Below are 14,155 nucleotides of genomic sequence, written 5' to 3'. Positions count from 1 at the left end.
AGTTTTATTTTAGTTGAATTAGATATGCTTTGGAGTCTCAAGATTGATTCATTCTAAAATACGAAGTACAAAACATATGCCAAACCTGAAACTCAATGACTGGGAGATTACTTTTCAGATTGTGTTTCTGTTCCATTCCATTAATCTGGAAAATGTGGAGCTTGGGGCCATATTCACTTGTGTTAAATATGTCTTCATAGCCAGTGCTTGTTTTTGAATTTTACAATATGCTGTTTTCCCTTCAGCCATGTCAGTTTGAACAGTGCATCGTGTGTTCTCTGCAGTCACTGAAGGGGGTTCTGGAGTGCAAGCCGGGAGAGGCCAGTGTAAGTATTCCAGCTCCACCTGGACTCCAGTTTCCCAGGGAGCCTTGGGAATCATACTTGTAAATTTTTGACTCATCATATTGCAAGACCTTTTCTCCCTCTTTGCTTGCTTGTTCCATTTAGTTTAACTGCGTAGATGTGCTGATTTCTGATTCCAAGCCAGGCTGACGCAAGCTAAAGTGTGAGTGCAGGTGTTGCAGGTGGAGTGGTCACAGTGATAGCACTTTGTGGACAGCGATTGATGGGCCTGGCTCTTGACCATCAGCCCAGGACTGCGTTGTCTTCTCCAGCCCGAATAGGCCCACTCTTCACGCATACCCTTCTTTTAGAGTAAGGACACCACTCCTGCAGCAGTGTTCCACGTTTTAACTATTTATATCTAACTTCATACACAAAAAGCCTTGTTTTCTTAGCAAAGTCCAAAAATTTTAATCAAAATTCTTCCTTACAGGTCTTCCAACAACCTAAAACACAGGAGGAGGTTTGCCAGCTAAGCATCAATATAATGCAGGTAATAATAGAAAGCAGTAATGCCCAAAGCCTCAAATAATACTAAGTTATCAGTCAACCCCTCTCCTATTTATAATCTGCAGATGACATTCACCAAATATGTATTCTTTTTTCATCTTGTCTGTGTACATAATAGTTTAAGGTAAGTGGGTAACAAAGTTTAATGTAAGATTAATTCCATCTTGTTTTAGCAATACCCAAATGTTTCATTTATGTTATGCTCCCCTTTTTTGTGTTCTCTTGGTACTTTCTATGTATTCGGTTAGAGCACAACGTAAATTAAATGATAATTAGTTGTTCACATTATATCTAGGGTATAAAGTATTGTTATTGGGACCAGTGCTTTGCAGGCACATAAAGTTGAGAATGTGGGTGAATGAATGAGAGAAAGTCTTTTTCCGAAAATATCTTTGCAAACTTAATAATTGATCAAAACGTAGGCACTTCTAATTTTCTGTTACTTATGTGATAGATATGGATGGGATATATATTTGTGTCATTAATGGGGCATATACAATATATACACATATTCATACATGCACACAACACCACACCACTAATGAGATATATAATTCTACTTTATGTAAAGTTATCTGTAATGTCCAAATAGATTAATATCTAGGAGTTCATTCCTCTGAGAGTCCTGAAACTTATTTTTTCACTTAGGTTTTTATATACTGTCTGGAACAGTTGAGCACCAAGCCTGATGCAGATATAGATACTACACAGTAAGTAAAAATTAAATTAATCTCATTAATGCATTTAGGAGAATTAAAAATACAGGCTCAAGTTTTATACTTGATCTTATATCCTAAGACTTCTAGTAAGAAAGAAAGATTGTTCATATCGAAGTAATAGTTTTTTTTTATATTTGACCTATATTCTTTCCATAGTTTATCTTTTCAACTCATCTTTGCCTTATTAGAGACAAATCAAGCAAATTGAAGACATGATTAGCTTATTAATTATCCAAAGAACAGGTTTTATAAATAATAAAGTATTAAATGTAAATATATAACTCCTAGTTGATTATTTTTACAATTCTGGTGTTAGGGGAAGGCACCATTACTCTTGTTAGAGACTAAGAATGTTGGTAGAATTATGTCTGGGTCACGCTTAGTTATTGGAGCTCCAGTGGACACATGTTAACTCTTGATGTTTACAAATCCATATGGTAATTCTTTTATAATGCTGTTGTATAGAACAGCATTGTAAAGTGCTGTTTTTTTTTTTAAGAAATCCGTTCCTTCTGAATTATACTTGGCATGTGTAACTTCTGTGTACTTTATGCTCTGACACAGATAATACTGAAATAAATGCCTCTTATATCTTCAGTTGACAATTTGGGAATTTATCCATGTTTGTCTGTTTACTGGTTTTGGCTTTTGCTTTTCAGTATATAAAACTATCACCTCCCTAGAGACCCAATAAGTTTTTAATTCTTCTAGGTATTCTTTTATTTGATTTCATATTTTTAGCTCATTATTTCACCAGGAATTTGTTGTTAGTCAGATCCCTAATATTATGGATTAAATTTCATGTTGCCCATGTTAACAGATTATCCATAGTACCTTCTTTGAGCTGTTAACTGTTAAGTCTAAAACACTTACTAAAAGTTTCTGGCCGGGTGTGGTGGCTCATGCCTGTAATTCCAGCACTTTGGGAGGCCGAGGCAGGCGGATCACGAGGTCAGGAGTTTGAGACCAGCCTGGCCAACATGGTGAAACCCTGTCTCTACTGAAAATATAAAAATTAGCCAGGCATGGTGGCAGGCGCCTGTAATCCCAGCTACTCAGGAGGCTGAGGCAGAAGAATGGGATGAACCCAGGAGGAGGAGGTTGCAGTGAGCCAAGAACGTACCATTGCACTCCAGCCTGCGGGACAAGAACAAGACTTCATCTCAGAAAAAAAACAAAGTTATGTGACTTTCACCAAACGTTTTCCATATAATTCATTGCACTTTTAAATTTGCGTATAGTTCATTGCATTTTTGAACTTGAGTGCTTTATTTGTAACTCTTCCTACTTGCTTCTATGTTCAGTCTCTCTGTTGATGTTTCTTCCCCTGACTTGTTTGGAAGTATCCATGAAGACTTCAGCTTGACCTCAGTAAGTCAGACGATAACTAGAAAGTAAACCATTTTAAAACTGTGTAACAACAATTTCACAAATCTAATGACTGTGTTCCTGCATCATTGTTGTAGCATGTGGTATAGGACACTGTGCTGTGCTTTGGAGCTCTATTATGTGAAATTTTCAGGAAAGTATAATTTATATGAATTTCACAATTAACATTTTTAGCTGGAGTTGCAATTTCAGTCATTCCATATACTGTCTGCATCTGTGTGGTTTCCGAGTGTTAAATGGGTGCCCTTGTAGTTCCCTGGTGTTTGAGAGTTGCCAGGATGGGTTGGGGAGCAGGCAGAGGACAAGGGTGCCCATCCCCCTCACAGCTCTTGCCCCTTCAACCAGAGTAGTTCTGCTTTTCTCTGTTTTATAAGTTCCCTCATAGCCTTTTATTTGGGCACAGCCTCAAATAGACACACACACACACACACACACTTATACACAAACAGATGTATGCATACACTGCATATATACATATGTAAATATACACACATACTTTTTAAAATGTATACATGTATTTAAGGAGATTCACAAACATATATTATCACATGTAGAAATTCATCTGTTGAAACTCAAACTCTAGCTATCATAAATAAAATAACCCTTTCTGGCCAGGCATGGTTGTCATGCCTGTAATCCCAGCACTTTAGGAGGCCGAGGCAAGTGGATCACTTGAGGTCAGGAATTCGAGACCAGCCTGGCCAGCATGGCAAAACCTCATCTGTACTGAGTACAAAAATTAGTTTGGTGTGGTGTCGGGTGCCTGTAATCCCAGCTACTCGGGAGGCTGAGGCAGGAGAATCGCTTCAGCCCAAGAGGAGGAGCTTGCAGTGAGCCAAGATGGCTCCACTGTACTCCAGCCTGGGTGACAGAGTGAGACTCCATCTCAAAAAAATAATAATAATAATAAATAACCCTCTCTGGTTTGTCATGAGTTTGAAGGGTGTGTGTGTGTGTGTGTGTGTGTGTGTGTGTGTGTGTGTGTTTGTGTTGTGTGTCTGTCTGTCTCAAGGTAAAACTGTTTGACCCAAATTTTCTACTATATATGTAAGTATGAATACCTAAATAAGGGATTTGGTATGTTAGAAAAAATATAGTTTGGTCAAAGTAATTTAAAAAATTATTCTAGATTCAATTCCTTGGATGAGTAGGTAGAGAATGATACCATTCACTGAGATAGAAATTCAGGGAAAAAACAGGTTCAAGAGAACCTGGGTTTTGTTGTTGTTGTTGTTGTTGTTGTTGTTGTTGAATGGGTGACGTACAGGTAGAGATATCCAGTGGGTGATTGAATGTCCTTGTTTAGATCCCAGGAGAGAAATCTAGATACAGATTTGTGAATCAGCAGTACATAAGCAATATATAAGGCCTGGGAGTAGATAAGAACACTAAGAATTCTGGCTGAACAAAAGAAAAATGCTAGTTCTTCTGTTCAGCCAGAATTGCAGGTGGAGTCGCCCCAAGAGTGGTGGCAGGCCATCCCAAGCCATCCCGAAATGAGGTCAGCTGGCATTCCAAAGAAAGAAGCGTGAAATGCAGGGTGATCGGTGCAAAGCATTAGGGAACGACACACAGAGGGGGCGGCACTCAGTCCTCACAAGGAACAGCAGGCAGCGATGTCCTGCCTAGGTATGTCGGCAATGAGGGGGCCTGGGTGTGGACTTTATAGGAGGGTTTAAAGCGTTTGCCTCAGGGCGAGGCTGATTTCTGCTATTTAGCAACGTGGTTGATCTCTCAATGTTTTCCACTATAGCTTAAAGAGCTTCATCAGTGCCTGGGAGGTCAGGGTCCCCACCTGGGTGCAAGCCTGCAGGGGAAGGCAGTCAGCTGGCCCAGTCAGAGCCACCAAGGCACTCTGTGCTCCTCCAGCAGGGCACGGAGAGGAAGCGAGGGAAGCTGGGGAACCCTACCCTCATTGGATGAGAGAAGGGCCAAATAGAGAAAAATAATGTTGAGGGTGCCAGTATTTATGGGCTCACCAGTAGCAGAGAGCCTCAGTTTGCCCTGAAAAGGGTTAATCAGAGAGATGGAAGGAAATCCAGATAGAGCAGCACTCCTGAGAGGGATGGAAAATCTCATTTAAACAAAGGAATGCTTAGCAGCCTCAAGGGCTGAGGGCCTTGTGGAGGATGGAAATGCAGCGGGCTAGGGGAGTCCTGTGGAGACAGGGCTGCAGGAGAGGGCCTCCCGAATGGAGACTGCTGGAGTCTTCCCCTTGCTGGCACTCTGAATCCTCGGGCACTCCCTCCTGGTGTGCTGTGTCCCTGCACTTGGGGTGGTCCTGCTCTTGTGCCTCTTCCAGTGGGTGGAGCACAGGAGTCAGCCCTGGACTCCCTGTGACCCATGATGCTGCAGCTCTCAGCTGACTCCCATTGAGCCTGTTCTCAGCTATCCCCCCAGGCACCTCACATGTGCCTCTGCAGGTTGCAGGGCCTCCTCTCTCCTGCCTTACTCTCCAGTGTTTTTTTGTGACCAAATTCAGTTCCTCTGTCTTCTCCATTGAAAGCTATCTCGTTAGATTTGGTGCAATCTTCTTAGGGTCTTGTTCTGTTATCCAGAAGGGAAGCAGCTGTGGTAAGGAAGATATCTAGGTTCGGAGTCAGAAGACGCTGGTTCGCATCCTGTGTGACCTCAGGCACATCACTGAGCGGGTTCTCCTGAACAAAACTGTGATGGTGACACCTGCATCACAGAGATGCTGTGGGGGATCACTGAAATAATATAAGACCGTATTCGTCACCTGCACGTGCTACATTTGATAGGTGGAGTTGTTTTCAAATGTGCGTCTCCATCTTAGTTGTTAATAAGCTTTTGATTAGTCATCCACGGTTGAGAGTCTGTGCTGTTCAGTTTTTCTTTCCACTTTATTGCATCTGAATGATTACATTTGAGCAACAAATGTACTTATAGGAGTACGACTTTAAATCACTCAAATAGCTTTTCTGTTTTTTAAGAGCCATGCAAATTACAATGGGAAAAACAAAGAGAATTAACAGGGCAGAGAAGATGTGGCAGGCTCAGTTCTGCTAGATAAGGAGGCTTGACTCTGGAAGGAAAAAAAGTAACTAAGGATTGATTTTCAAAACTGAGCAACCAGCTGAGGTTTTTGAGGCGAACAGCGTGTTGAGGGCAGCTGATGAAATGTGAGGTTTACTTCCTCCTTGTCCTTACAGGGACTACGTCATGGTGACTCCAGGCCCAGGGACTGGAGGGGAATGTGGTGTCCTCGTCCCTCCCTCACCTGGGCGAGTTTCCAGTGCTTATTCACTGTTATCCTTCTGGCCGTTTATTCACGAAACGTGGAGGAGTATTATGCATAATACAACCCTGTTTACCTTGTCTTGTGCCCCGTTTCCTAGCTATAGAGTAGTTCAAGGCCATTCACTTGTTTGAAGACCCTTTAATACTCCCTAAGCCTTTTACTTACATTTGTTGATGCCTAAAAACAGGCAGTGAATAGGCTACACCCTCTGCCAGAAATAAAGATGGGAACATTCAAAATAAAAGAATCTAGAAAGTTTTTGGAAACTGCTGAGCTAAATGAAATTATTGGGAGATATAAAATACTCGGCAACTAAATTCAAGGATGTTATCTTTTTTTCACGTATTCAAAAAAATATGAACCTCTTTCCACATTTACTATATGGAATTACTTCCCTGTAAGTTATTCTGGTTATGCACAGAAAGAGCATGCGGAGTATGTGATGGAAAGTATTTTTTGCCAAAGGTTTAGTCAAAGGATCTAACTCAAGGCTCTAGATTAGTCAAAGTTGTTCCAGAGAAGGCCGCCCGCTGGTGGGAGAACAAAGTTGTTCCAGAGAAGAACCCAGCGGGCGGTGGGTCGGTGCCTCGGTGAACCACACCCGCAGCATAAGGGCAATTCCTGGAATTTTATTTACCAGGTAGTTTTGAACTGTGAAAGGATACTGTATTTATCAGCATTTGTGTCTGGTAGTTTTCGTAAGAAATTACTTTAGGTGGACAGAACCCTGGAGAATGTAGAAGTAACTGGCTCGTACCCCTTCCTCTTGGCAACACTGACCACGTCCTAAGGTGGAGTCCTCCACCCTCAGGGACCCTCACTCCCCATTAGAGGGAGATTATTCCTTGTTTTCTTCTGCAAACACAAACAATTCTTAATGCCCTAAGGTATTTAAAGGAGCCCGTCATACAGATGTATGGCAGTATAATTCTCTTCCAGGTTATAAAAATTTATAAACTATTTTATAACAGTGTCTACATTTTAAATGTAAATAGTTATTAAAAATATTCCTGTAGCCTTTTCTTGTATACAAAGTATTAAGTAAACAATATAGTAGAACACTTTTCATAAGAAACGCTGATCCCAGTTCCCAGCTGATCCTAGTTAACGGGATTTTATCAATCTGTTTTTCCATCCAAGCTGTTAAGTCTTAAGGAAATATTTGATTCTTTAGTGTATTACATGTAATTATAAGCAAATAGTAGAGTTGCAGGATTTTACTGTGTTTCTCTTTATAATATTGGGAAAGAAGCAGCCAAGAAAAGCAAAGCATTGAATGTTGACGTCAAAGAGCAGAGATTATAATTAAACTTGACAAGTGTTAATCAGCTATTCTCTCTGGCACTGTAAAGGTGATTTTCTAAAAATCTGTTTTGCTTTTAGGAACAGCGCCTTTTGATAGTCCTAAGTAATTGCTGCTATCTAGAACGTCACACCTTCCTAAATATCGCAGAACATTTTGAAAAGCACAACTTCCAGGGAATAGAAAAAATCACACAGGTAAGTGAGTTCATGTAAAACGCACAAGTTGATGGTTTTACTAGCTCAGTTTTCAAGCTGTAGCCTGTGTTCTTCTGCTGTCAGTGCCCATTCCCTCTGCGTGTCGCCCCCACACCCACACTGCTTCCCCGCCTTCACCCTGCTCCATCTTTGGATGATTCCCTTCCTTCCCATGGTTCACCTTGAATGGTTAATTTAATACTCTTTTCTTTTCTCTAGAGCAGAGCTCCCTCAAGGTTAGAGCTGGTTTACTCCTCACCTGAGCTGTTCAAAAGTGAGGGAAGAAAATAAGGAGGGAAAGGCAGCAAACCCAGATCTTTCAGAATTATCTCATATTTGACTTCTTTTAGGTGAACGCTTTAGATACAGCCAGCAGCAAACTCCCTGAGCCTGCAGAAAAACCTCTTCCTGCTTATTCACACCTCTCCTTCCTCTCTCCCTTTCTGTATGACCTCAAGGATGCTTTTGCTTTGCTGCTTTGCGCATGCACACGTGCACAAACACCCTCTGGCTCAGAACAGCTGCAGGGTGCTCTGCATCCTACCTGAAAAATACGTCCTCCCCACTTTCCAATCACTGCATGCAGAAAGGTTGGGCCAAAGGGAGTCCAGTAGAAATTAATGGAGTGAGTTTTCTTTTTAATGTTACACTTTGTTGTTTATATTTTTTTCAACTAAGCAGAAAAGGAAAAAATGAAGTCACCTTGTTATTAAGGTTAATTGGTTCCTGGGCAAAGGTTTATCAGATTTCTCAGTAAAACTATGCTAGTACCACTTTTTAATGTCAGTACAGTTTTCTCAATGCGAAGAATGAGAACGATAGTGATCTGGTTAATCTTATAATCAACATGCACTCAGGGTTACCTACTTTTTATAAATGGTGGTTCCAGTTCATGAACTACATTGGGATTTTTTTTTCAAAGAATGAAAATGTCAAAGTGGGCGGACCTGTCTTGTTTTCCTGCCTTTTCGTAAAGATTAATCATCCTGATGAGAAATGTTGTGACTTAAGCCTTTGGGGCCAAATGTCTAGTTTATTTCCAGAAATTTTTGTGTTAAGAATTGCAAGGTGCTGTCTTGCAGTAAGAAAGTGGCTGTTTGTAGAAGGCGGTTGCTCTGTTTTTATGTAACAACAATAATGACATGAATATATTTATTGGAGAAATGGTATTTATCATTTTAAAATATGTGAAATGATTAGGAATTGCATGTAAAAGAAGCAAGTTTGGTTTTCTCTAGGTTTTTTGCAGTACTAAGTAGGAACTGTTGCTTCACTTTATATCATTAAGAAGTAGAATTAAATTAATTTTTAAAAAGATTTTTTTCATATCTTTCCTTGTCTTTGTCCAGATCATTTTGAGACCGAGATAATACAAAGGATCTGGAGATTTAGCAGGATAAATGGTAGGCTCTTTCCCACTCAGATTTCGGATTTTTTTTTCATCGACCATCTTGAATATTTTGAAATTCAGTTGTGTTTAAAATGAATAGATAGTAGACTAGATTTAGATGACATTTGCACTGATTTTATTAATTTATGAATCTGTTAATTTCATGATTCCAACCAAGTAAAGTCTATTTCTGGCATCAAAAGGAAAGGTCTGCTGACTCTGCCACTGTTTTTCATAGTTTTCCATCCAAAAGACAAATAATTCTAGGGACGTCGATCCCAGAAGAGTCACAGGGTACAGGTCACAGTGGATGGCTTGTTCATTCCCTCTCTGTTTCCACACTTGAAGATGAGGGTCTCTCATAGGGGGTCCTCATGTCACTGGGCGTGAGACCTCCTCTCAGGCTCCTCTGGTGTGAGCCAGGGATGGCCAAGTGTTTCTTCCGGGGATATTTCCTCCTGCTTTCTTACTGGTACTTATGCCAGGAGAGGCATGAAACGGCCAGTTTTTCATTCCCTTCACCTGTTCCTCACCTTGGAACATGGAGATAAATTAGTCTTAATATAGGAACAGGAGACAAATAAATGTTTTTAGGGGATTATTAAAATGTAATGATCGGTGACATTTGAAGCTAGAATGATTTTATACATACACTTTTATTTGGTGCACAAAATCAGGGATGGTATCATCAGCTCCATAATCTTCATAGGGAAAGATGCCCAGAGAGGTCAAGGACTTGACCTGTAAGAGCACAGCAAGGCAGGACTCAAAGTTACATTTTCTCATTCTAAATCCAGAATGCTTTCTGGTCCAGCACCACGCATCTTAAAGATAAAATTGGTCTCATGATAATACAGTTGACCCCTAAACAACTCAGAGGTTGGGTGCCAACCTCCTGTGCAGTCGAAAATCTAAGTATAACTTTTGACTACCCCAAAACCGAACTACTAGTAGCCTCCTGTTGGCTGGAAGCCTTGTGAATAAAACAGCGCATCAACATGTATTTTGTGTATCTATTGCATACTGTATTCTTGTAATAAGCTGGAGAAAAGAGAATGTTAAGACAATTATTAGGAAGAGAAAATATATTAACACTATTCATGAAGTGGAAGTGAATAATTATTATGAAGGTCTTCATCCTCCTCATCTTCATGTGGACTAGGCTGAGGAAGAGCAAGAGGAGGAGTTGGTCTTGCTGTGTCAGGGTGGCAGAGGCAGAAGAAAATGTATAAGTGGACCCACGTATTTCAGACCCATGTTGTTCAAGGATTTCAGACCCATGTTGTTCAAGGGTCACCTGTACACCAAAGAAGTGAAAATAGGACATGAAGCTGGTTGATTAGTGTAAATTGTTTTGGCCTTTATGAAACCACATTGAATGGTAATTCATGAGATCAGGGTATCCAAATCATCTTGTTCTACAAGGTTCCTCCTTAAAAATAAGCCCCATTATAAACCTTTGGTGGACTCAGGTGCTGTTTGAATCCAGACAGTATGTGCCAACAGGGAGCGTCCTGCCATGTGCATGCATTTTCATTAATATTGCCCGTACCATTTAGCTTTTGCTCCAGTCCTGGAGATGTCTTTCTCCAGTCGTGCATTTTTTTTTTCAACTTATAAAAGTAAGACCCAACCGTTATTTTTAAAAAGAGAAGTATTGGGAAGTCTTAAAAAAAAATAAAAATTAAAATAATCTATAATGCACCAACCAAAGGTAGACACTACTATTTTAATATTTATAGTAACCATGACCTTATATATCTTATCTATATGTTATAAAAATATGAAACATGGTGAAAAGGAATTTGAGAAAAAAGAAACATTTTTCTGAATTCACTTGACATTGTATTTTTCTACTGAATATATTCTATTGTGAGTACTTTTCCATTTTTATTTAATATTTTTGTAAAATGTGTTTTATGGCTTTATAACATTTGATAATATGGGTATACATAGTATTTTTAACCTCTCTCATACTAGTAACCTTAAGGTTATTTTTAATTTTTGTTGTTGTTACTGAGAAGTGAAGATAATCTTTGATCACATGTCTAATTACTTCCTCACGATAGAATCCTGAAGTAGATTCACAGCCCCAAAGATACTTGGTAAATATTGCCAGATAGCTTTTTGGAAGCTGATCTCATCACATTTCTGTCATCTTTTTAATTACGATGTTTAATTCAATAGGTTAAAATAGGCTTTCATTGTATTTTAATTTGCATGCCTTTTTCTATTTAGGAGGTTAGCGCTTTTTCTTCTGTTTATTGACTGTTTATATTCTAGAAGAGCTAATTTTGAAGGCTCTTAGAGAGTTAATATGTTGCAAGTAAGTTGCAATTTAAGTGTGCGAACCAAATTTGCCACCAAACAAATTCTTTCATACCTTTGAGAAAGGAAAACCAGAGCTGTATGGTTAATAAACTCAGCGTATAATTTTATTGTGGTAGGTATAATTACATAATTCCAGGCAGTGTTTTTACATATATAAAATACTTTTTTAATCTGTCCCAGTCTTTAAAAAATAAGCATCTAGTTCAGAATTTGTATACTTGCAGATTTTCACCTGATGAAACCTGTAGACATTAAACAAGCCTGGCATTAAATTTTTAATTGAAGTTCTATTTTAAGCCTGTAAATCTTTTTCAGAAACTCCAGCGTGAAAGGTGTGGAGGGGCAGCTCCTTTTTCTTATATGTCCAGGGAAGTTCCTTTATACGGAGCAGCTGATTCTAAAGAGTTTTGCATTGCTTTAACTGCATATACTGTATTTTACATATTTGATTATTTTAGCTTATTTGAATATAATTAAATTTCAAGTTGGAAACCATTTGAATACCTACATGTGAATGAGTACAGTTTTGTGTCTTCACTACTGTATTATCTCTATATCTATGTGTTTCATTTTCCTTGTGTTATACATATAAACAAAATCAGCTAAATTTTGTTTAGAGGCTATTTTATGTAATAAATAAGTTGTAAATTAATCTGTTTCAGAGTTTAAGATCTTACAGACAGAAATTACAGCTTGATCAGATGTGTTTCTGCTTTCAAAACACTGAGCCTAATTTTTGACCCTATTTGGCTGCCTTGAGTTTCTTGTACAAACAGGAAGGGAAAGAATAAACATACATACTTAGAGAGATACACCATCAGAAGGACTCAGAGACCTTGTAATTTACAAAGTGTTACCTCCCCAATACAGAAAGTACCTGAGAAAAGGTTTCACAAAGCAAGAAAGAACGTAAGATTTCACATTCCAGATGCTGTTTCAGAGAGCAGAGGAAAGGCACCACGTCTCTTTGGAAAGCTGGAAAGTGCAGGAAATCAGGAGTAAAACAGCTGGTTCTCCAGTTGGGTAGGGTGTGGCATTCCTAAGCCAAAAACCTTGAACCCAAGCCAGTAAAATGTAAATAATTGTTTTACCATCCCCTGTATTTCTGTTCTCTGAGCATTTGATTTGTCTGCTTCCTCTTCATACTCAGACGACCTCATCTGTAGTTTCTGTAGACAACCTCATCTGCCTCCGCAGCTTTACCCATCACTGACGGATGCCCGTGATTCCCAAATTCTTCATTTTTGACCTGCATGTCATTCTGATACCTTAGATCTGTTGCCTACCAGACATCCTCCCTGGAAGTTTCCATCGAGATTTCAAAGCAACCTGGGCAAACCAGTCATCTTCCTCCTTCAAAACAGCTTCTCTTTTGTGTGTTCCCTGACTTAGTCAGTAACCACTTGAATCACTCAGCCACAACTTGGGAATGGCTCCTTTTTTTCTGTTTTTTTAAAATTTATTTTTAATTGACAAATAATAATTATGCATATTTATGGTGCACAATGTAATGTTCAATCTATGCATACATTATAGAAAGAGTCAGTCGAACTAATTAACATATTCATCACCTCACCAACTTACCTTTTTGTTGAGGACATTAAAAATCTTTTAGCACTTTTGAAATATACATTATTATTAACTGTGGTTACCATGCCATGCCCTTTGATCAACACCTCCCCTTTCCCGGCCCCATGCTGCCCTCTGCCCCCGGTAACTACCATTCTACTCTCTGTTTCTATGATAATGGCTTTTGTAGATTGCACATATAAGTGAGATCACTGTATTTGTCTTTCCGTGCCTGGTTTATTTCACTGAGCATAAGGTCCTCCAGTACCATCCATGTTGCAGACGACAGAATTTCCTTCTTCTTTAAGGCTGTATAGTATTCTATTGTATATATTCACCACATTTTAAAAATGCATTCATCCATTACTGGGAATTATTCTTGACATCATTCTTCATGATGGTTTTTGCCAAGTCTTTCTTCTCAACTCAACCCCTGAACCATCTTCCATATCCCTTCTCTACCTCTCTAATTTGCTGTTCCTGTCCAAGCTTAGCCCTTTTGCGTCATCCGACAGCCATGGTGTTGTAGGAACCTTCCTAGCGGGTGCTTTGCTTAATGTCTAAATGTTTCCACTCTCCAGCGTATCATCCAGAGTGTCCAGGATGGGCTTTCAAAAACCCAGAGCTGCTCTTGTTCTTCCTCCTCCTGAGTTTCAGGGCTCCTTACTGCCTGAAGAGCTAAGCTCCGTAGGCTAGCGTTTGTGTAGAATTTTCATCTGTCTTTCTCTCATGGCTTTTTGTCCCCCTACTCCAACACCTTATCATTTAGCCTGGGCACCTGCTCATCTTTCCTTGAACATTTCATATACTTTGTCTGTTGATTCACTCATTCAATAAATACACATTCAATGCCAGCTTACTAAGGTGCTCTATTGTAGGAACATTTATCTGTAGCTTGTGTTGTACTCTCTAGGCCCAATATTTTCTCTATGAGGTGACTGTTAATGACTGGTCCAATTTCTTAAGTGGTTATAAAACCATTCAGCTGTTTTATTTCTTCCTGTTAGTTGTAGTCATCTATATTTTTCTAGGACTGCCTTTTCCTCAGTCAATCTGGACTTCACAGAATCTTGATCCTCCACCAAAGCCCACTTCAGACGCAGGTGTCTCATCCTGTGTTGAGCTGTAGGGCCTCTCCTCA

At 39.5% G+C, this 14,155-nt stretch overlaps 1 protein-coding gene across 3 annotated transcripts in view; it reads left to right on the top strand.

Annotated features, from left to right (window-relative positions):
• Positions 1 to 14,155, top strand: part of EXOC2 (exocyst complex component 2) — a 210,691-nt gene that overhangs the window by 142,438 nt on the left and 54,098 nt on the right. For all 3 annotated transcript variants that reach the window (XM_054490866.2, XM_054490867.2, XM_054490868.2), the window contains exons 18-22: positions 246 to 326; positions 778 to 837; positions 1,503 to 1,564; positions 2,878 to 2,944; positions 7,608 to 7,724. In XM_054490866.2, the coding sequence (XP_054346841.1) occupies positions 246 to 326; positions 778 to 837; positions 1,503 to 1,564; positions 2,878 to 2,944; positions 7,608 to 7,724 (387 nt within the window). The remainder of the gene's footprint in view (positions 1 to 245; positions 327 to 777; positions 838 to 1,502; positions 1,565 to 2,877; positions 2,945 to 7,607; positions 7,725 to 14,155) is intronic.

Source organism: Pongo pygmaeus, chromosome 5 (genome assembly GCF_028885625.2).
Source record: "Pongo pygmaeus isolate AG05252 chromosome 5, NHGRI_mPonPyg2-v2.0_pri, whole genome shotgun sequence".
NCBI classification, from domain to species: domain Eukaryota; kingdom Metazoa; phylum Chordata; class Mammalia; order Primates; family Hominidae; genus Pongo; species Pongo pygmaeus.
The sequence above is the reverse complement of the archived record's forward strand: the minus strand, read 5'-3'. Positions and strand labels throughout refer to the sequence as shown.